This window comes from Callospermophilus lateralis, chromosome 2 (assembly GCF_048772815.1).
Source record: "Callospermophilus lateralis isolate mCalLat2 chromosome 2, mCalLat2.hap1, whole genome shotgun sequence".
NCBI classification, from domain to species: domain Eukaryota; kingdom Metazoa; phylum Chordata; class Mammalia; order Rodentia; family Sciuridae; genus Callospermophilus; species Callospermophilus lateralis.
In genome coordinates, this window is record NC_135306.1 from 31,684,135 (window position 1) to 31,708,034 (window position 23,900).

The 23,900-nt window shown below is 41.2% G+C and overlaps 1 protein-coding gene across 1 annotated transcript in view; it reads right to left on the reverse strand.

The window, feature by feature from the left end:
• Window positions 1-1,692: 1,692 nt before the first annotated feature.
• Window positions 1,693-23,900, reverse strand: part of Nr4a3 (nuclear receptor subfamily 4 group A member 3) — a 31,509-nt gene continuing 9,301 nt past the window's right edge. The window contains exons 5-7 of the mRNA XM_076843246.2: window positions 16,197-16,396; window positions 13,885-14,063; window positions 1,693-2,037 (exon numbers count right to left, since the gene is read on the reverse strand). Coding sequence (XP_076699361.1) covers window positions 1,790-2,037; window positions 13,885-14,063; window positions 16,197-16,396 — 627 coding nt within the window. The 3' untranslated portion in view covers window positions 1,693-1,789. The remainder of the gene's footprint in view (window positions 2,038-13,884; window positions 14,064-16,196; window positions 16,397-23,900) is intronic.

The following is a 23,900-nucleotide window of genomic DNA, read 5'->3' on the forward strand; positions in this document are numbered from 1 at the left end:
TTGACTTGATACAGAGTATATAATATAAAGACTTTTAGACCTAAAAATCTTCAAACATTATTTGAATTTAGCAAAACATAAGCAAAATTTTAATATCAAAGTGCTAAACAGTACTGCCTTAAAAGTCACTGCAAATGAACCATAAAATAACGGCATGGGAAGTGACATTTATTGTACAAATGGTTAATAAAAAGACACATTATAAATATATATATATGTAACCTGCTATATTTATATATATATATATATATATATATTTGTTTATTTAATTTCTAACTGGTGTATCCAAGTCACTGTGAACACCCCATTTAATTATTCTGAATTCAGCTTCCAGGAGCTGGTGGTCTTGCAATAAATACAGGCAAAGCTATTACAATATAACGTGCATACAAATGTTTATACAAATAAGGACACTGCAACAAATTATCTCATAATCATATGGCATTGACAGTAGAAACATACAAAAGGGAGTACGAACACGGAATGTTGAAACGCAGCCCACTAATTTCTTCTAGTACTCACATTAATACTATTTTTTTTAAAAAGAAGACTTGCTTACTCTCCAAAATTGTCTCTTTAACCAATAATAAAAATTAAATTTTATATATAAAAATCCTTATTGTCCCTGGTGCTTACCCTGTATGACCCAGTTTCTACTCATTCGCACGTTCTCATGTGGGGATCAAATACTTGACTGATTCATCAAATGCTCCTCTCTGGCCTTTGAATGAATGTATCAGTAAGCTGCTACAACTGAAGCAAGTTTAGAACACTCTGGTGGGGCCGATGGAACACAACCAGAACAGGTGTATATAATCCATTTTATAATCTGATTCCCTTTCAGGATAGCTGAACAGTCAGCAGGGATCTAGTTCTATCAAGAATGCCCCAAAAGTCTTGGATGGGCCCGATCTCAGAAGGGTTCTACAGGGCGGGTGGATGGAGCCTTTTGCTAGGAAAATTAGCATGTCACTTGCTAACATGACTGCCTCCTTTTTATTTCCATAGAAAATAAAGGAGAGTTCATGAACAAGACTTAATAAGACAGCACTTTAAAAAATTGCACTTGTATATGGAAGCGAACGGCCATTATCATTTTGCTATGTCTGATTTGTAGGTAATCCTTCATCTTTCATCATTAGTTAAAATAATTGAAAGAAATTAAGAAAAGGGAATTTCTGCCTTGTTTGCACCACATACGTACAGGAAGTATGATCTAAAGGGATCAGTCTTAAGACACATCCTACCCTGGTGAACAACCCTTGGCTGTTCTTGTTTTTAAATACAAAGCAACCATAATTGTATTCCCTAGGAAGAGTTTTAAACAGTTATATCCTTTTCTCTTCTTCTTCTTCTTCTTCTTCTTCTTCTTCTTCTTCTTCTTCTTCTTCTTCTTTTTTTTTTTTTTTTTTTCCTTGCTGGGATAGCATCATCCAAAAGTGCTTTTTTAGCAATTTCTTAGAAAACCCTCATGAACTATACCCCTCCAGCCCCACCCTCCAAAGCCTAATTATAAAAAACAACCCCAACACAATTCTCTGTAAGTTTTCTGGCTTTAGGTTGTAAGGAAAGTTGCCAGAAAAAAAGAAAGAAAGAAAGAAAGAAAGAAAGAAAGAAAGAAAGAAAAAAAGAAAAAAAAACATGAAGAAGAAGAAGTCTTTTGCCTTTTACAGGAGCTGCTTTTTCTCTGAAGGAAGGACAGAAAGTGATAGTGTCCAGACCCATCCCTTTGCTGCTTGGCAAGCAGGTGCCAGCAGAAGAAGCTGCTCCCTGCTCAGGCTGCTCCGGCTTAGAAAGGTAGGGTATCCAGGAAGAGCTTGTCGATGATGGAAGGCGGAGCCACCAAGTCTTCCAGCTTCAGGTAGAAGATGCGCTGGAGGCCCAGAGTGCAGATCTTCCTCAGTTCTACCAGGGCACCCAGTACCTTGGGCTCGGTGGGCTCCAGAGCCTGTCCCTTACTCTGGTGGTCTTTTAAGCTGCTTGTGATCTTGTTGCATAGCTCCTCCACTCTCTTTGGTTCTTTTAACCCATGTCTTTCTGCAGAGGGATAGAACAGGGCAAGTTTAGGAGGTGGTTGTATCTCATGACCCTTTAAATCCCTAATCAAGGTCTGAGTCCCTTCCTGCCAGTTGAAATGGTGTTTTATGATCAAAATACCTTTCCTCTGAGAGCTTGTTCCTGGCCTCTGTATCAAACAACACTAGGGGTTGAATCCCAGTCCTGACACTTAACTTGCTGCCTGTCATTGAGGAAGTTTCTTTACCTCCATTTCCTTATGAGATGAACAGAATGATCAACTCTGGGAGGGCCAACTTAGGTGAATAACATGAGTGAAGCACACAATTTCTGGCACACAGCCACGCTGAGTGCATGACAGGGCTGTTACTGTTTTGTATACATTACCCTGCTAAGGTCTCACAAAAGCCCTATCAGTAGTAGGCAAGTCTCTTTCAGAGTGAACCGGAAACACAACTAGGCAAATGAATTTACTTGAGGGAGGTGGAGAGGCTGTAATGTTCTATTTGCTAATGCAAGAGCTGCCCTGTAAGACCCAATCCAAAATGCATTCTGTTTTCAGGCTAATCAGATTGAGAAGATTCCAGCTTTTCTCTTTCTTTTTCTCCCCCCACCCCCCTTCGAAACACCCACTGAACTACACCTGATGCTCTGTACAAAATACATGTGTCATCTTGCCATTGAGGCTGAAAAGTCAAAGAGAAGTGGAAGAGGTCTGGAAGGATGTAGTGCAAGCATTTAATAACATGCTAACACACGAAAACCACTATCTGATATTGTTTAAAACAATGTATAAAATGATCCCCATGTTAAATATTATGGTCTACTTTTTTGAATAAAGTTGAGACATTTTCCCAAAGCCACCCAGCTGCTAAAAGCTGGAATTTGAACCACACCTTCAAAGCAGATTCTATACTCCTATGCAGCCACCGCTGCATCTCCCTAGAATGAGAAAGGAGCCTGACACCCAATACAAGTCTCCCAGCTCTCCCTCAGCCTTTAAATAGCAATGCCTCTTTCCTAAGATCCAAGCTTGGTCTTTGTTATCTCAAAAGTTTTCCTCTTTCATTGTATTTACATGTAAAAAATCATAATTCTTCAGAGATGGAAGACATCCCTCTAAAGGAAAATAAAACATTAGTTTCTAATTTCCCCTAGATTTAGTTATTTTAGTCGGAGATATTTTGTTTGAAAAGTTATTTCCCCAAAGCAAGAGCCAATCAGAAAACGAAGCATCTAGCCACACATTTTTCTCTTTTCTTGTCTCAAATAAGAGAGGCCTGGGAACCAGGAAATCTGCAATCTCCCCCGAAAGGGCTAGTTGTATGTGACTTGGGAGAGTTGCTATCTCTCTAGGACCTTGTCAAGGGAGGAGGTTGGATTTAATGACCTCTAAAATCCTTTCCAGCTCTGATCTATTACATTAAAGCGCTACCATGATAATTGCCAGCAATGGACAGTACCTCAGTGGATTATGATTTGCAGGTGTCTCTTCTCAAAGCAACACGGTATAGAGAAAGGAGTACCAGGCTTGGAGTTGGAGCTGAATTCCAGGGCTGATTCTATCACTTACTGGCACACTTACACACTTAAGTGTGACCTAATCTCTCTAAGGTTCAGTGTCTTTATAGGAAAATAGGAATGATGGGGTGGTGACTATAACAAAACCCCACCTCTGTGGGCAGTTGTGGGGCTCAACTAAGATGGCATTACATGAAAGCATTCTGTCCACTGTGGAATGCCATGCACGTGGGAGAGTCAGCACCTTAAGAGAATGACCACAACTGCAAGATGGAGCAATGAAGTCCCCTAATTCCCAAGCTCTGCAATGCATGCCTTTACTTTCCCCAGGGAATTATTAGCTAATCAGCCCAGGTGCAAACCTTTCCCCTTGGCTTATCTGTACTAAATACATAGAACCTGTGTTTCAGTCTCAAAAGGACCTAATCATGAACTTCAAAAGAAATCCTGACTGCTGTGATGTTCTGCCCTCCCCACACCCCGCCAAAAAAGGAAAGCATAAAAAGCAGGCTGCAAATTTTATAATAAATTTCAAGAGCTACAAAATTTCATAGTCTCTGACAAAGTAATCCCACTCTTGGGATTTATCCAAAGGAAAAATTCAACAGAAAAAAAAAAATTGTATGTATATAGAAGTTTAGTGCATATTATCTTTTAAACACCCCGAACTCCAAAAACAAAAACAAACAAGCAAAACACTGGAAAAAGCTAAAGCGTTGAAGAATCAGTGGATTGTTGCATAAAAAATGGCATGTCCACTTAATGAAAGATTCTGAGATATTAAAAAGGACAGACATGAAGAGTTTGAGGTAACATGGAAAAACACCTATATCATCAAATAAAAGGTAAAATATTAAAGAGTATCTAGGCTGTGATCACATCTATGCAAAAATTATTTCTGCATGTAGAGGAGGAAAGGAAACAAAAAAAATGTGAAAATATTTATGAGAGAGTTGGATAACTTTTCTACCTTTCTTTTAAAATCACCAGGTTAGTGCTGTTTGTATAATAATGTTAAAATAGAACACGTTGGGAGCTGGTGCTTTGTGAAGGCCTCTAGTAGCTGTAATGCGGTCAGCACCATCTTGCTGATACTAAATTCTATTAGCGCTGAGATATATCAAATTAGATTCACAAGCCAGGGAGAGAGGCGTTTCTCAGAATTAAATACCAGTGTCCTGAATTGTGAGCTTTCCCTTCCTTTTGGTGCCTCATGTCTTACAGAATATTGGAGATCCTATATTCATTATGGGGATGAAGAAACTGAGCAATTTGCTGGCTGGATTTCTGGAGGGGGCTGACTGTAGAACCCTGTAGCCAGACTTTCTCATGGCCAAACTCACAGAAGGGGCCTCGGAGTTTTCCCTGCTCTCCAGCCAGTTGCGCCTGCTCAATAACTATGGCAACCATTATTTATTCAGTGAATTCAAGTGGAGATCGATACCTCCTGCCAGCTGGATCAACCCTAGGCCTGGAATTCCTTGAGGAATTCAGAGACACTCCTGTTGGAAGCCAAAGCACCTCAACCCTCCTTTGTTGTTTTGAACAGCCACTGGATTTGTGGCTTCTTTACTTTTCCAAAAGGGCTAAGATAAAATCAGTATCCATGCAAACTATTGCCAGCAGCTAGCAGGATTTTTACATCACTAGGGAGTCACTAAGTGTCTGGTACCTTCCCAGCCATTTGAAATTCCTTAAAACCCCAATCACTGACATTTAGATGAAGGGACCCCTTTCTTCTTACAGCTTGGTAAACATAGCTGCACAGCTGATGTATGGAGAGTTCATACATTCTGGGGGCAATCAGACATTTGGGTTTTCTCCTTTATAGAGAATTTTACAAAGAAGATTTTGGTTTAAGATCTGTGTCTGCCATTACAAAACAAGTTTCTTGGCATTTTTTTTTTTTGCATTTTGATCTACATAATATTTATCCCATACTTCAGTATTTTAACTCAGGCAGTATGTATTCAAAGTACATCTTACAAAAATTGTCAAATAATAGATTTATGTAGCCCAATCATTATGTATGTCACTTAGAAAGGATTTGAATCACTAAGTTCAAATTTCTACCTAAGAGAGGAATCTCTACTATGAGATAGTGCAAGGAGACATGGGTACCAGCTGAACTGTGAGTGTCACTATCTCAGCCTGATAAGAAAAATATATTTACTAGCACTTTGTATTAGACTCTTTTATTTTGATTATTTTATCTCACCCTCACAACAATCTGGTGAATTAGGCAGGCTAAAGATTATTTTTAATGAATGGTTAAGGCTAAGACTCAAAGAGTCTTAAAGTGACTTGCCCAGGGACAAAATTATCAAGTGGCTAATTTCTTTCATTAAAGAAGATATTTCTTTAATGTCAAGTGCAGAGATACTTCTTTTATACCTGTCTCTTTTCTTTCTTTGAACACCTCTAATTGTTAAGAAGAATCTTCTGTCCCAGTCTCCCTAACATACCCTCTGACTTTCTGTATACCTACTTCTTTCAAAAAATATTTTTTGAGCACCCATTCCATCGAAATGTTTTAGCTGCTGGGGTTGGAGCAGTGAAGACAGCAGATCTTAACCTGTGTGTGCAGTTAACACCTGAGGACACAACTGGATGTCTGTGCATTTTGTTCACCTGTGCCAGATGTCTTTGCTGAGCAGGAGAGAACAGGAGGGGGCAGGGGCAGAGAGCGGGGAGAGGGGGGAGAGGGAAGGTCTTGATTGGGTTCATGCTCATGTTTTTCCATCTTCATCTGGTTAAGACCTATTCCTTTTTTAGATCTTGGTCCAAGTATTTCTTCAGGGAGGCTTTCCTTTTTGTTCCTAGTCTAGATCACATTCTCCCGTGGCATTCTTCTCATGCCCTTTGCAGGATATAATACTTTGAAATCAGATATATAGGTGACAGTTGCCTGCCTCTTTCATCAAACTCAAGGTCCACGGGGAAGTGGACTGTATTTGTTCGCCACTGTGTTTCCAGCCCCAAGCCTAGAACTACATGACATCCAATAAATAGCTGTTAAATGAATATATAAGCAGAGGATCAAGGACATGTTAAAAATGGTTAATGAAATACTAAAGTTGTAAGGTGTTCCGATTAAATACACAGATTGGCAGTTATTATAACAGTAATAGCAAAGAGCTTTAGAAACCTCCCACATCAGAGGCTTTGGAACCAGATTTCCTGGCTATACCTCCTAGCTTGGTAACTTCAGGTCTGTTTCCACATTTTAAAAAATAGGGATAATATTGGTAGTTGTTTCATGGGCTGTTGTGAGAATTAAAGGAGTTATTACGTGTAAAGTATTTGGGAAAATGCCTAGCATTTAGAAAGCACTTAATAAATATTTGCAAATATCCTCTACATTTAAAACTCAACTCATTATGTTTCCTTTCAAATCAGCCAGGTTTCTGATTTGTTTATTAGTGTTATCACAATCTTCCCCACCCCTCTCATGATAATCTGACAATTCCTTCCCTGAGTGGCCCATTGATTGAATTTGTCCCAAGAAATGCAGTTAGGGGCTGGGGATGTGGCTCAAGCAGTAGCGCGCTCGCCTGGCATGCATGCGGCCCGGGTTCGATCCTCAGCACCACATACAAAAAAAAAAAAAAAAAAAAAAAACAAACAAAGATGTTGTGTCCACCGAAAACTAAAATAAATAAATAAATAAATAAATAAATATAAAAAAAAAATTCTCTCTTGTTAGAGTCTGTAAACAAGTCAGGATGGCGCCTGGCAAAATGCCAGAGGGAGTGGTTTGTGAAGTAACAAAATCGAGCCATTAAGTGTGGAGATTCCTTATTGGTTGACTGATGTATCTATTTTATGTTAATTAAGATAAGCTGTGTGGAATGAATAAATATCGCTCCTGTCCTACAATAAAGGGCTCCCATTCCTGCTGTATCAATCTACACAAGTTGTTCGTCACCCCCTGGTTATTTTGCTGCAGCTGGACTGCGGCACTCTCTCTCTCTCTTTAAAAAAAAAAAAAGAAAGAAATTCAGTTATTATCTCTGCGATGTTCTTTGCATCTATCTCCTCTTCAGTACCAACTTCCTCTCAACTAGGTGTTCAATACCTGCTACCTAAAATGTTTTAGTAGCTCCTGACTAGTATTCCTGCTTCCTGTCTCTGCTGTAACCCATCTCAGGTAATTCCAAATTCATTTAATAAACAACATCAAGCAAATCAACATGTGTAGAGCCTGGCACTGAGTATTTAAAAATGGTAGCTATTATTTTCAGAGAATCCCCACAGCCAATAGGGAATGGTCCCCAGATCAGTAGCATCAAGTAGCATCTGGTTAGGAACGAAGAATCTCAAGCCTGCCCCAGACCCACCTCATCAGAATCTGTACCTTAACAAGATGGGGTGTGTGTGTGCATGTGAGAGCTGGAGCTCTGCTCTAGTCAGTCCTTGTCCCTAGAACTTGCTTAACTCATCTGTCCCTAGGATTCATCCAGCCCCCCTCTGTCAACCTCCAGGCAGAGAACTCACTCCCCAAAGCAGCTCATTCCATTTTAGATAATTCTGTCTATGAGAATTCACTCCCTAGGGGAGCTTATTCTAGTTTCAAATAATTCTGTCGTAGTTTCTTATATTGAGCTAAATCTTGCTATCTTATATTTTCAGTTCTGCCTCTGAAGTCCATACAAGGAACATCAAATTCTCTTCTTCCTGGCAGAAAGCAGGGGATGAGGAAAGGGATGAATGGTAGCTGTCAGGAGCCCCCTCAAGGAAAAATGAGCTCTCTTTTTGAGTAGGCTGGCTCAGAGACAGCCAACAATTCCAGCCAAAGGGGAAGGAGAGGCAGGAGAGATGTATTTGTAACCAAAAGCACCAAGAAATAGGACTTCCTGTTCTGAGCTCCACATCTTTCTCTAGGAAGCCATGTCACTGCTACTTCTCATGTCACATATGACATCCTTTACCTACAGCCAGCTCCAGAGACACTGAGCCCACGCTGGTCAGGAAGCCACAAGTCAGTCGGCAGTCTGTGTTGAGGTGTACTTTTCAGTCTGACTGTCCTTGAGTAGGTGGGTGTCTGTCTCTCCAACAAGACCACAGACTCTTTCAGGGTAAAGGATTGTGTACCTGGCACGTAGCTGATACTCCATAAATATTATCTGCCTTGTACACTTCCAAGAAGAGCTAGCTATTCTCCTGAGAATCCATAAAAAAGGTAAGATAGCTAACATTTAGGACAATAACACTGCAGGTTTGTCTTAATTTTTTCTCTGCAAAGTACACATTAACTCATTCAATTTTGACAAGAAACCTACACATAGTCAGCATTATCTGCCATGGTCTGAATGCTTGTTTCCCACCCTGTCCCATTGATGTGTTGAAACCTAATCCCCAAAGTGATGGTATTAAGGGGTGGGGCCTTAAGATCATGAGGAAAGAGCCCTCGTGAACGTGGTTAGTGGTCTAATGGAAGAGGCTCAAAGGAACTTGTTTGTGCAAACAATAAATTTCTGTTTTTTATCTTACCTTAGGCATGTCCCTTTAAGAAATGAGAAAGCTGATATTCAGAGAAGGTAAGAAATTTCCCAAGATTGTTTATCTAGGAAGTGGGCTAGTAAAAACTTGAACTCAGATCTCCAATCTCCCCTGGAGCCACTCTTTTTCAAACTATATTACTTGACAGTTTTACACCTAGTTTTTCCTAGTAATGTTGCCGATGGCCATAGCTGATGCAAAAAACAGGGTAACCAGGTAACCATTTAGAGTGAGCAGGGGAGCTCTGGAAAGACAGGTGGTGGAAGGTGTGGCAGGATCAGCCACCTGTCTGTCCCTATCACGTCACCGTTTCACCACTTTCTGCTCTTGATTTTGCCTTCCTTCCTCCTCTTCCGTCTTAGAGGTCATGTTCCATTAAGACCAAGAAAAATACTGATAGAAGAGAAAGGAGTCATTGTCTTGCTGACAGAAGACCTGAGTGTGGAAAAGAAAGCCATGGGGAACTTTTTTTTTTTTTTTTCAAAGTGGCATTTGGGGACATTCGAGATTCCCTCCACCATCTGGTCCAAAACAATCCTTTCCATCTATTTTCCCCTATTACTATGTGGAAAACGCATTTTTCTCTGAGGTTAAGTCATAAGATCAGGTCATAAGGTCAACGTCTCCCAGATGCAGTTGTTGCCCTGAAAATCTTTTCAAATTCCCCTAAGTGCAGGACATGCTCTCACCACAAGGCCTGGGAACCATAACCCAGTGTGGTTTCCTATCTGCTCTCTGAGGCCCACTCCAGAACATATGGTCATCACACTCTGTTCCTTGCCCTCTACTTTCTACTGAGATCATAGATATGATTTAATACGTGCATAATGCACCTGTTTTCCCCCAAATGTGCTTAGGTGATCCACTACCATGCCCCTGGCATCTGGTTTCCTTGATCTGGAAGGTTCTTTATATCTTCCCATGTCCTGATTGATGCTACTTCTTTAGGAAGTCATTCATGGCCAACACCTCCACTGTCTGTGCCCACTAACAGCTGGCAATTTATCTGGACTTCTCCTGCACAGAATTAGTCCTTTTTCAGGATATGAGCAGTCATCACCATACATGGAGTTCATTATATCATAATCATATGTGACTTCCTGGTAGACTATACACTTCCCAACACCAGAGTCCATGTCTGCTCATCTTCACATCCCAAGGGACTATCACAGTTCCTGGCCCATACTTATTTAATAAATGGATAGTTATAAAATGGTAATTCCACACTAACTTCTGTTTGGAAGGCTTCTTATTTACTAAACACAATCAACTGCACCAGATATCAACACACTGGCATCCCATCAGAAGTAAAGTATTTCCATTACTCCAGGAATGTAGCAATGGCCAAAGGTAAAGGTTAGGGTACATAAACCAGGGACCTAAAAACACTTAAAACCACAACTGTGGGGAACTCCCTATTACTGTAGGAAGGGAGAGTGATCTTAAAAGAAACCATTTCCTGCCCCGCCTCAGCACCTAGTTTTTCATGAGGGGGCCTAGAGAGAATAGGAGGAAGAAGGAAAAGAATTGAGGTGGAGGGGAAGCCATGTTTATCTAAGTCACCAATATTTTCCAGGTTCTTAACGTTTATCCTGGAAACAAGACTGGCTAAACTCCTAAGACCCTATTTCACTTTCATGAATTCTTCTCTGGTTTACCAACAGATAATTCTGGGATGATTTTTCTAATACCCATAGCCCAGTTGACTTTCCACAATTCCTCTTTATGATAATGGAACTTATTCAGAAGATTCATGTGAGCCCACAATCAAATGAAAGTTGCTGTCCACAACAATATGTTCTGCTTCCCAGGGAGCCCCTCTTCTGCTATTTCCTGACGCTTTTACAGACTTCACACCCAGCCATCAATCACAAGAGAGTGCTGACTTATTTTCCTTGTGGGTTATAACCACGGCCTCTGTAACAGCCTTCTCTGCACAGGCTGGCTGGACTGAGGACTGGAACCAGAGCTGCCTTGTGGGGCAGGACCAAAGACACAGCCATAAGTCCCTGGGCCCTTGGAAAGTGCCCCTTAATTATTTTAATACTGTGTCCTCCCTCAAGCTTCTCTCTCAAGGATCCAAGGAAACAGTCCCCAAACCTACTGCCTTCTAAAGCCATCACCTGTTTCCTTCCACTGCTAGGTTTGATTTCAGACCAGACAGGGCTTCCAAGGGGAAGGAACAGGCATACGCTTAATTGGGGCTTGGAGAGTAGGGAGAGAGCCTCTGCCACCATCACCCCAAGCGGGAAGGCAGGCGGATTGTGTGCCTATCCTGAGTTCAGCTTGGCTACACCACAAACTCAGTTTTCTGTAATCCACACAGTCACCCCATGGAATAGATATTGTTATTCACATTTTACAGAACGGGGAAACGGAAGTTCAGAGAGAAGAAATTCATTACTCAATAGTACATACTTAATAAATATGGCATCACAGATTAATAAAGCGATGTTTGATTCCAAAATCCATGCTATTTCTGCCATGCCAAATTACCGCCTCCTCCAGGAAGTCTCCATAAGAACGGGCAGGAGGCTGAACAGCTATAACCACGGCACACAGCAAATGGGACAAAGACTGTCCCCACCCTTCTGACTCTGTACTCCACATTGAACTGCCAATCTCCCCTGGTAGGGACTGCCAAGCATCCACATATCCTGGTCTCTAAGTTACCCATCAATTTCCACCTGAAGAGGAAAACAACAATCACCAAAGAGATGTAGGCTTCTGGGGCGAGACCTCCTCTTAAGCCACAGCTCTCACTGTAGAACCGGCCACTGTTTTACTTTTAGTCTCCTTCCTGCCCTAATTTGTGCTCAAAACCATAAGTCAGGGTAGATCTTTCTAAAGTGTGAGCCTGGGTATCATGCTCCTCTGGACAAAACTTCTGTGGCACCCACTGCTCTCAAGATAAACTCCCCCTGCCCACTTAGAGGTGGAATGTTCTTCACACCCTGCCCCACCTGGCCTGTTGCCCAGTAGCATCTCCCATCACTCTATTATTCAGTCATATCAATATTTTTTATTCATGCCTGGAATTCTCCTTCCTTCTCTCCTAGCCTGGAGACAGCCTCTGCTCTCATGAAGGACCAACTCCTATCTGTGATCTCTTCTGAGAAGGCCACCCTCACCAATAGCCCCTCAGCACTGTACTCACACCCTCATCTCCACTGAGCACTCAACACCCTCCCTCACATGCATGAGTCTATGTGTTCTGTCTCTTCCAGGGATGTATACTATCAACTTGAAAAGTAATGGCAGGTGTCACAGCACCTAGGTAAGTGGACATACATCGATTAACTAGACCTAAGACTCATCTCCATGGAGATGTGGCAATGGTCTGGTTTTGCTGGCAGAAATCTGAGGCTGGGTCTAATTTTTGTTTTTTGTCTTCTTAAAATGAACTAAATTCCATAGTTTGTGGTATTGAATGTCTAACTGTCCTAGGAAGAGCTGAATGGTTCTAAAATCGAGTTGAAGAGCTTTGAGGCAAAGGAAGCCTCTGAACCAGTCTCGTTAACAGTCTTGCTGGAATAAAACACTTGGGCCTTAAATGTGCTTGTTTTCTTTAGGTGCTGTGGCATGCTATTGGAAAGCTCTCTAGATGGAATCCATACTCTCTTGAGACTGCCTTTGTTTTTGTTTCATATGTAGAAGTCGGTAGACTTCTTAGAAGTTGGTAGCAGCCCCATCAAAAGAAGTGAGTGTCTCATCCAGAACCAAAAATCAAGAGGAAATTGAGCTCCCTTTGGAATGAACATGCTAGTGCCTCATTTCTAACTGCAGCATGTGCCATTTACTTTACTTTGCCTTTAAGATGGGGTCAAATCATGCACCAGTCCAGCCTCCAAAGGCATACAACGCATCTCACTTTAGCTCAAAGGAGAGATTCCAATATGGTGTGTGTAACCAATGCCTGGGTAAACCAATGCACATCTCTGATGCATCTAAAACAGGATGTGCTCAGGCCTTTGGAAACTCACCACCTGCCTGAAAAACATTTCCTCCAGCCAAGAGCATATCAGGTTTGATCTTTACCCTTAGTTCACAGACTAGCCTGTGTTGGGTCTGACCAAAAGGACAGAGATGAGACCTGGACCTGGCTAGTCCTTTCCGCCACATTGTCCCTGGCTATCACTGCCTTACCAGGCCCCAGTCTGACTGAAAATGATGAGAGCCAACAGAAAACTCTGTAAGTGTGGAGGGGAAGGGGTGTTGGGGCTGGGCCATGTAACCCCAGGCAGATGGTTGGTATCTCCTCTCCCATCCAAAATCCCCACTTCTTTATCTTCCTAAAGATAGAAAGGGAGACAGAAATCTAGAAGGAGAGTAGCATTTATTTATGCTTCCAGTTCTTCAGTTTTAAAAACTGTTGAGCTATTTTTGCTTTTGACAAATATCCATTTTCCTCAGTCCTCTCCCAACAAAGTTAATAAGTCAAGTTGTCATTTATATATCTGCAGTTCTTTGATTTTACTTTGGCTTACTGGGGAGGGAAGACTTGCAACCTCTGCCCCACAGGGATGGGCTAGTTAAGCTAATCTTCCTTGGAAACCTTTGTAAAAACAACTCTGAAGCAGCTAGTCCAACGGTCAACAGAGCTCTGTTAGAAAGGCTGATTTTCATACAGTGGGTTTGTTGACAGTGGTAACCACCAATAAGCTAGAAATCCTCTTTCCTAGAAGCACATGACAGCAAGCTGAAGACACATTTCCTTGTTTAAACTGGACTAACCATCACAGGTTTCACTGAAGTGGGTCATTTTCACAATGTTCTTATGTGCATGCCATGGCCAAGGCCAGAATCCACCTGGATCACATTGGGATTCGGCAAGGTCAGGCTTACCTGTGATCATGCTCAGTGCTGAGAGGCAGGCTAAGGCTTGGATATCAAGGTTCAGGCTCTGCAAATTTAAGGAAAAGTCTTTAATGGAGTCGAGCCACTCCCCAAATCCACGAAGGCACTGAAGTCGGTGCAGGACAAGTCCATTGCAGAACACAAACTTATCTTCAGCAGTGTTTGACCTGGCGGGGTGGATGAGAGGAGACATATGAAACAGGTCTGTTGGGTCTGACCAATGTGATAACATGATAACAGGCAGACAGCCAAGGGGCAGTGTTCAGAACCTCAAGGGTACCGTAAAGTATGCTGAGGCACCTCTGCGGAACAAGACTATGTACCCAGGGGGTAAACAACTGGTACTGCCTGTCTGCGCTAACTTACTGGGGAGCGTCAGCCCCAGGCGAGATAGTTTCATGACACCTGCTGTCTTATTCCTCCATTCAGTTGCTGGCTTGCCCTTGGACAGGATATGGAGTAGCAGACAATCATGGACTACAGAGGTGAAGCCCAGTGTCTGGTCCCATGGAGGCTCCTGAGTTGGGCTTGTCCCTTATTTTCTTAAACGCCAAAACAGATAAGACCTGAGGCTAGACACTGTAATTCCATTTTGCAGATTGTAAAAGCATCAAGTCCTTCCAAGCACCAGAAGTCAATCACAAACTAAAAAGTCAATCACAAACTAACTGAAAATTTGTATTTCCTTCTCTCTTTGAACAGTGGGGCTGCAGAGGGCTATTTATGTGGCTTGGTAGTAAAGTGCTTGTCTATCATGCATGAGGCCTGGGGTTTGATCCCCAGCACCTGCCCCCCAAATTAGAAAATGATTATTTCCATAATCATCATAATCATTCCATTCATCTCTTAAGAAAGGTGCTCTGAAACCTCTAGTTGGACATGATAGCTTAGCAGTGTGACCTTGGACATTCCTTAAATCTCTCTGGGACTTCCTTTCCCTTATCCATAAAACAGGAATTCAAATTGCTAACTCCTAAGGTATTCGAGGGAATTACACAAAATAAAGAATTGGAAAGCCCATGCACTATGTCTTTAGTGCACAGGAGGATGCAAAAATATTAGTGGTAACTAATTCTGAATTCCACGTGGTCCTTAATTTAATCTTAGTTTAACTTTATAATATCTTATTACACATTTATCTGTTGGCCTGTCCCATTCACAAGTCAACATGCTTTTTGGATGAATAGCTTTATTCATTCCTTCACTCAGCAAGTATTTACTGAGCACCAAGTATGCGCCATTATTAGAGCCAGGCACTGGAGAAAACTTGGTGAATGAATAGGACAGATATGGTGCCTGCCCTAGTGGAGCTTACTGTCTACTCTATTGTGCACATATTATATGACAGTCACAGTGCTGCTGGGCTCTGGCATGCACTGAATTAGCTGTCCATTAAGCTAATTACCAACACTATAATTGTAACTTCACCTTTCCTCTTCCCCTGATCCTGCCACACAGGGCACATAGGACAGAATAATTCAATCTTAGAGTTTAAACATGGGCCTATGACTGCGGGAATCCTGAACAGAGCACAGGTTAAACACGCAGGTGCTGAATTTCTTCCTATATGATTTAGTGAAATGTTGGTATCATCTCCTAAGAATAGGAAGATGAAAATAAGCATGCGTGAATAAAAACAGTAATAAAGTTAAAAAAAGAGCCACCTGTGGGATATATGAGAGGAGCTTAGAGAGATCTGAAGCCTTTTGAAAAATCACTTCCCCTTGTGTTTGGTGTTACTGAGCATGAGAGGCTGGACCAAATCTTTTGATGGGGTGTGTGTGTGGTGGTGGTGGGGGGTGCTGTTCTTTTGGAGTAAAAGCTGGGGGTTGTGAAGCTGTGGAACTCTTTAGAGCCCCATCAAATATACTAGAACAATAACTTGCAATAGAAACTTATGAGGTAAACACAGCGTTCCCAAGCAAATACTTACTCCCAGGAAATGCTGTATCCAGAATCTTCCTAGAACCATAGAATATTGAGGTTGTTAGGGACTTCAGACATCAGCACATTCATCCTCCTTATTTTACAAAGGAGGAAACTGGATTTCCAGTTAGGCAATAACCTGCTCAGGCTCTCACAGCAAACGCATGTTAGAATTGGGACTAGAACCCAGAAGTCCTGGTTGCCTCCTCTGTGTTCCTTCTGCTACCTACTGCTAGTGTTTCTAATACCTGATCATATTTCCTATTTGCTCCTTGAGCAAACTTTTCACCAATTATTTGGTTGCAAACAAAGAAGTTTGCAATCTTTTTCAAAGGAAGAAATAGACTGAAGGAAGATGAAATCATAGTAATTACCTGATGGAAAGTCTGAGAACAAACAGCTCCAAAAAGGCTGATTCTATAAGTAATGTCTGATCTTCTTTGGGGAGATCAGTAAATCCTGGAATCTTTTCTGCCCAGCTTCTGGATACATCAATGGAGGCTGTCAGAAGGTTGTAGAACTGTTGCACATGCTCAGCATCTGTGCCTGCAGTGGCCTGGTCAGTGGGACAGTACTAAAATGCAAATCACAGAGAGCAGCGTCAACTCCATTCCATGGGAATAATACCACCATTTACAAATTGGCTCTTCCCAGTCTATCAATGCCTCAATCTTTACATTTATTTTAAGGTTCCAAGGTTTATAAAATCCTTTTGCATTCACAGTCTCATCTGATTCTCACAATGATCCCGTGACATATATAAAGTGAATTCATTATTATTATTCAATAGACAAGGAAAATGGTGTATGTCCCTTTAGTTTCCAGTCTTAACTTGTCCTGCAAACATCTGGGGAGCTTAAAAAAGAAAAAAGAAACATCCGATCCCCAGAGATTCTATCCCCAGAGATTCTAATTTAATTGGTCTGGGATGAGATGTGGCCATCAGAAATTTTAAAAGCTCTGCAGATGATTCCAAAGAGCAGTCCACATTGAGAACCACTGCCCTAAGGGTTTGGGTCTGCATGGACCTCCAGGGTCTAGTGATTCTGGGATAGTACAGTGGTTTCCCAACAAGAGGCCATATTAACCCAGCAGCTCTGGATGTTGTTCTGGACCAACAGCATTAGCAATACCTGGGAATTTGCTAGAAATAAATCTCTGGCCCCAACGCAGACCTTCCTAACCAGAAACTCTGGGGGCAGGCCCAGCAGACTGGTTTCTTCAAGACCTTCAGGCAATTTTCATGCACACTGAAGTCTGAGAATCATGGATTTAACCAATAGGAGAAAGAAACATTTTTTTTTTTTTGCTTCCTTCAATGGATTTCTGTGAGACAAAAGACACTAAGAAGTATGTGTGTGCGCGTGCATGTGTGTGTATGTGTGTGTGTGTGTGTGTGTGTGTGTGTGTGTAGAGGGTAAAGTGTGACCTTGGCAGAGCTTAGGCAACTGTGTGCCTTCAGACACAGGACTTGTGGCTACTTAATGAAATGAAACAAAATTTAAAATTCTGTTCTTCCTCATACTAGCCACATTTCAAGGGCTAAATAGCCAAATATGAAACAGAATGTTTCTATCACTACAGAAAATCTACTGGGAAGTACTGATCTAGAAAGCTGCAAAAGGGAAGAAGAAAGGTGTAGCAGGAATGAAGTCTCTACCTAGCTCTTGGATTTTCTGGTAGAAGGACCAGTTTGCTTGAATCTCAGAGGAAAAATTTTTCTGCTTTGGGCAGGAAGGTTGATATAGCAAGATAATACTCAGTGAACAGCCAACAACACAGATTCAAGAGATATGCAGAAGCACACATGTAAATATGTGTGCCTTCACATTAACATGGCTTAGTAAGATTTTGTATCCCTTCTCTTCATTAATCCTCAGGGGCAAGGATTTTAATCCTTATTTTACAGAGGAGCAAACTGAGACTCAGAGATGCTAAGAAACTTTCCCAAGTCACATAAGTGGCAAGCCAGGACTTAAACTGGCTCTGGGACTTCAAGTCCTTCACTTCCTGTCTGATGTTACTAGTTGGTAGTTACTGAGATCTTTAAAAAGCTTCTAGCTTTACAATAATTAGAGCTCTTCAGGTAGGTATTTATTGGCCCCAAACTTCTACCAGCAGCACAGTGGCTGTCACATAACCACCCCTCAATAAATAATTGTCAATTTTTTTTTTCAATGAAAGAATAGTCAGGGGAGTGCCTAGGTTAGCCGCAATACCCAAGCTGATTGGAAGAGAAACAGTTACTAAGCAGGAAGGTATTGACTTTAGAGCTACCTAGGTGTGAGGACTTACTAGGATCTAGACTTAATTTGATCTTTTTATTTTTATGTTTTTTTTTATTTTTTAGTTGTTGATAGACCTTTATTTTATTTACATATACACGGTGCTGAGCATTTTCACTCTGTTTTTCTAAGATTCTATAATCAGGTCCAGTTTAAAGCTCTGGCTCCTTTGTTTCAACAATCTCACAAAGTGTCTGGGATTCTATGAAACCATGAATATTGTGTGATGCTCTGGACCATGGGACTAAAGTCCAGGAAGAAATATGACCTTCCCAAGGGCATTCGAGGATATTGCATGTCCCCTTATCACAGGCATTTCCTACCACTGCCTTTCAGCACACACACCCTTAACTAGGGGAGAAAAGAGGAAATTTTCTTTACTTTCTCCTGTGAATCTAATACTATATACTTTCCAAAGGCAGAATAAAATTCAGGGGAGGTCCCCCTTTGAAAAGTTGATAGCACTACATGACAAACCTCCTAGTGAGAGGTAGTACGGAGAAGAGGAAAAGTATGTTGGATCCAGTAGCAGGTCCTCTGGACTGTGGCACTGACCTGCTGTGTAACTCTAAACAAATCCCTTAACTTCTCTGGCTCTATTTCTGTCTCTGAAATAGGAATCAACTGGATTAGCTAGTCACTAAGATTTCTTCTGAGTCTTGCATTCAAAGATTATAAATATTGCTAAAAATCACAACAGATTCGATGTTATTGCCTAGAATTTGACACCAACTCAGCATTATTTGCTTTTAACTAGTGGGTTAAATGGAGAGAAGAAGACTAAAAGATGTAAACTCTCCCCTGGAGATGGGATCTAACAGCCCCCTCTTGCATTGACTTCCCTGAACCGTGGCTCCCGACTCAACAGTCACTCAGCTTCCAATATTTGTTCAGAACCCAACAGAGCGGGTAGCTTTCACCTGGGGTCCTCTGCAGGCCCCTGCCCCTGCTGAGCTCACATTTCACGCCTCCTGCACTCAGGGAAGAGCAGTCTCTGCCTGCCCTGTGTGTGTACTTTTCTCTGATGGAGCCCAGCAAGGAGGAAAGCCAGCAGGTCTAGCCTGTCAGTCTCTAGCCAGGCCCTCTGGGCTTCACCTGCAGTGATTCTGGTCCAAGTCCCAGAATTCTGGAGCCAAACTGGATTCAGCCTGAGCCACCAGTATCTTGGGGGTGACTGGAGGGTCAGTATCCAATGCTGGGGGAAAAGAAAAATCATCTCCTCTACTGAACATAAGATTTAAAAAACAACAGAACAAAACATGCCAGATTCTTTGTCTGCCTTAGCAGTTTAGACTTGGAGTTGGAAGAACCAGATCCCCAGTCCTGCTTCTGAGCTCTCTTACAGAGCTTTGACTCTGGGCAACGTAAGTTTAGGTTCACTGAAGAAAATCTAGGAATGGATGTTTACTAATCTTGCCAATCAAATCCAGGCCAGATATAGAAGGATTTCTTAAATAAAATTTTCTTGCTTATGCTAATTTTTAATTCCAGCGTACAAGAATAGTTGAGCCATCAGAATCTGTCTTTACCACTAGTCAAAGATGTAGCATTATGTCTACTGACAGCCAGTGCCAAATGGAGATTTCTCTGAAGCAACTAGAATGAGAATCCAGAGCCACAAACAATAGCATGGGTATTATTTAAATGAAGATGCCTCTGTACATTTCATGCAACAATAACTGTATAAGTTAGATTTCAGTAACAGCCTAGGCCAAAAATAAGTTATTTGAAAGGAGAACATCAACCAACCCTAAAAAAAAATGGTGATGAGATGCTTTAATAGTTTAGTAGGATCAAATATTTATCTCATTTTCAGTTTTAGCTAGATATATAAAATATCCTAAGGATGTGTTTCTCTCTCCTTAGTATGTTACTTTTCCCTGGTCTTTATATCTCTAAAAATTTTAGACATGATCATTCTATGAGTCAAGCAATATATTCTTAGGTTCTTACTCTTTAAACAGTGATGTTTTAAAATTGGCAATGAATATATTTCCCCACAAATTTCTTCTTTTCTGATCTAACTGTCTGCCCTCCTCCCCTGAAAAAAGCCAAAGCCCATAAAACTCCCCTCCCCCGATTAATGACTCCACTGTAGTTCCAAATTTACCTTCTTTTTCTTTCTCAGGCATGAGAGCTTTCTGAGGGCAGGAGCTTTGTCTTGTCCAACAATCAATGTGTTCACTACCCTAGCACAGTGCCTGACATCTGACAGCCATTCAATAAATGTGTTAAAAAAAATTAATGTCTTTCTGGAAAATCTGTATCTGTATTGTTCAATCTTTCTGAACCTGAGGAAAAACTGGGAAAGTCCAGGTCAAATTGATTGTCATTATTAAGACATATTGGTGGCTCTCAAACCTTAATGTGCCAAACAACCAGTTGAGGCTCTTGTTAAAATGTAAATTCCTGCCTGCATCCCTCTTCCCTCAGTTCGGATTCAGAGGGTCTGGGTGTGGCTTGGGATTCTGCATTTTAATGCAAACACTGGAGTTTTTCTGGGTATCACTGCTCAGGGAAATCCTGAGCTATACTCAAGAAAGGAACTGTAGAACTGTAGCAGGTGTGATGGTTGGAAGGTCAGGGAGAGAAGGCTGGAAGGGATGGCAGGAGTGCAGTTAGCCTAATCTTTCCACCATTCAGATGAGGAAACTGAGACCCTTGGAGGGACAGGAACCGGCCTGAATTCATCTAGTGAATTAACCGTTGGCAGTTTGAGAGTGTCTTCTGTGAAGATTCATGAAACCACTCTTTTTTGGTCTTCTTCATGCTGCTTCTCCATAGGTTTAACATGTGCTAGCTGCGCTGCCTCTTACAGACTATTCTGTGAGCATTTAAATGCCATTTGCTGATGCCTCGTTTTGTCTGGGCAGCACCTCTTGTATTTGCAGTCTGTTACTGCACTAAATGGCATTGATTACCAGAAAACATCCTAGTGTGCTGAAAATACTTGGAATGACCAACTAATGAGGACATTAAGTATATTTTCTCATTAGTAATTATGCAGGCACTGAAGCCAAGCCCAGTGTCTATATATACTTGTATTGCTAAATTAAAAGCAACTGTGGGGCAGAGAATAGCAGCATTTCGAGAAGAAACAAATCAAACGTGACATGTTTTGACTGCGCTGATGTACAATGATCTGAGCTCATTTTTGAGGGAGAGAAGTTTGGCCCAAAGGAGAAGTGAAGGTCCCAGAGCCAGGAATGCGTCACAGGGCTCAGGAGTTCTTGTTCTGGCCTCTTGAAGCATTCATTCCCTCTGTGACTTGGAACAAAACCCTTCCCTTTCCCACAAATGGAGAAAACTGCTCAATTTCTACCTTCCAGGCACATATGCTGTTATATGGAGATTAAAACATACCAGGGCTGGCAAGCATCCCCTTTCTCTACTGACCTGATTCACTGCGGGAAGATAGCACCTTTAATAAATTGTATCGGTCAAATCAGCTCTCAGACTTGAAGCTGACAGGGCAAATTCTTATTTAAAATGTAATAAATTATAGACACATATTGTTAAAATCAGTTACTGCTGAGGAGTGGGACCAGGCAGGTATAAATGAAGAGAAAATAATATTCTTTTTTTTTTCATTGTATCCACTTCTAAATGGCTTGTTTTTTAAAAAAATGAATGGGTATATATTACTATTATTGTAAATTTATGAATATCTAATAAATTGTCTATCTTTAAAACTCTAGTAAGTTGCCATTAAATAGAAGTGGCAATGTAATGACATGGAAATACCTTGAGTAATGTGATTTGGGTCTTAGCCTAGTTCTGCCCTGACCCTAGGCAAGTGAGTTAACCCCTTTAAGTCTTAACTTCTCTGAAAATATGGGGGCTGGATTAGATGATCTCAAGGTTACCTCCAGGTCTGTGAATTTACAAATATAAAACTTTAAGTGAAAAGTTATGAAAGTTGAATTTCACTGAATGACAGACTTAAACTACTGAAACCATACATTTTGCCACAGAGGGGCTTAAGTAGAAATTATATAAGAATATATGCTATGGTGCCTGGTTCAAAGTAGGCAGTCAACAAGTTCATTTTGTTCCATTCATTTCATGTACTAAGGTTTTGATAGAGAAAAAAAGCAAGTTTAATTTTAATTAATATCAAGTTACTTAGCGATATGTATTCTTGTATGTATATGTATATGTAACCACTTGTATTTAGGGATGCTAAAGGAAATCTCAGAATCTTAAAAAAAAATTAAAGAGTTGAAAAGGACTTAATATGTCATCTAAAATAACCATACTTCCGGTGCTGCTGATCTCACACTTTGAGAGCAACTGCTTTGACCTCAGAGTGAGCTGTAAGAGGTCCCCTTCCTTCTCTATCCAGTCCTTTCTGTGGGAGCAGTAGTCCTTTTTGCCACAGAGCAAAAGAGTGGCCTCATTCCACCAAATCTTCCTTTCTCTCTCTCTAGTTCCATTTCCTACAACCATCTCTTACAAGTTCCCAGAAACAGCATCCACATTCTTCTTAAAACCCAGCCTGGAACAATCTCAGTTTTTGAAGAGTGGTCTGACAGGACAGAGTCCGTGAGACCATACTGAATTTGGTTCTGGTCCAGTACTTCTAGCACTGCAGGAGGTAATTCGGCATCCCTCTCTTTCACCACACACATACTTTGTGAGTTCATATTGAATGTCTATGGAATAAACTCCCGAGATTCTTCTTAACACGAACTACTGACAAGCCAAGGCTCTCCCACTTTTTTTCTTAATTCTAAATGCTGAGCTTCACATTTATTTTTGTTAACTTTCTTCATGATGGCTTCAGCCCTTCCTGTTCCAACCTGTCGAGATCACTCTGAATGTTGATACTGACATCCATCATATTAGCGATCCCTCCCAGCTTTCTGTCATCTGCAAATGTGATCAGCATGCTCCTATGTCTTCATCCAAGTTTTTGACGAAAACTCACTGTATTTTTTAAAAAGTCTTTTAATTTAGTTGATTTTGGTCCAATTTTTGATAATTCTGTAAAGCTATCTAAAAAGTAGGAGAACCTAAGCTATAAAGTTCAACCTGAACTCCAAAACAATGCAATTAAAATAAATATGCTTTGCAAAATTGAGCCAGGCCCCAAAGGTAGTCTCAGTGTGACCCAGACTCTGGCATGGTCAATCTGCTATTTTGGACAAAGCTAACAATTAAATTGGATAAATGTTTGTTGATGAGGATGATGACTCTAGACTAACAGACTGAATGGTGCAGAGGCAAGCAAACACACTGGATTGATTTTTCAGTGTGGAGACAGTTCCCAGCTGGGACAACTCAAAGTGCTAGGGAAAGTTTGCCACTGAATGAGTTATTAGGCCACATAGGCTGATAATTGGATAATCTGGGGCCAAAATATCACTTCTGGGGCCTAACTTCATGGGATTGACCATCAAGAGTGATGTCAAATGCCCTGGAACAATGTCAGATTGTGCGTTGTAGCCTTGGCCAAGGCAGTGCCTAGATGCTTCATTCACAAAGATGGACCACATGGGGAGGGGGAAGGGGTACGTTAGGGAGAAGTCTTCATTCCCAATACTTTTTCCAGCATCCACTGACTGAAATCAGAGAGGCAGTGAAGCTTGGTGTTAAGGAGCACAGAATTTTGGTTCATTGTACTTGGCTTCTAAATTCTATCTCATATGCATGTTAGCTATGTCCTTGGGCAAATTAGTCCTTTAGCCTGTCCAAGTTTTAATTTCCTCATCTGTGCAATGGAGCTCATAATACTTACCTTAATGGTGTTACTGCACGGTACCTGACATATGTAGTGTTCTTTCTCATTAA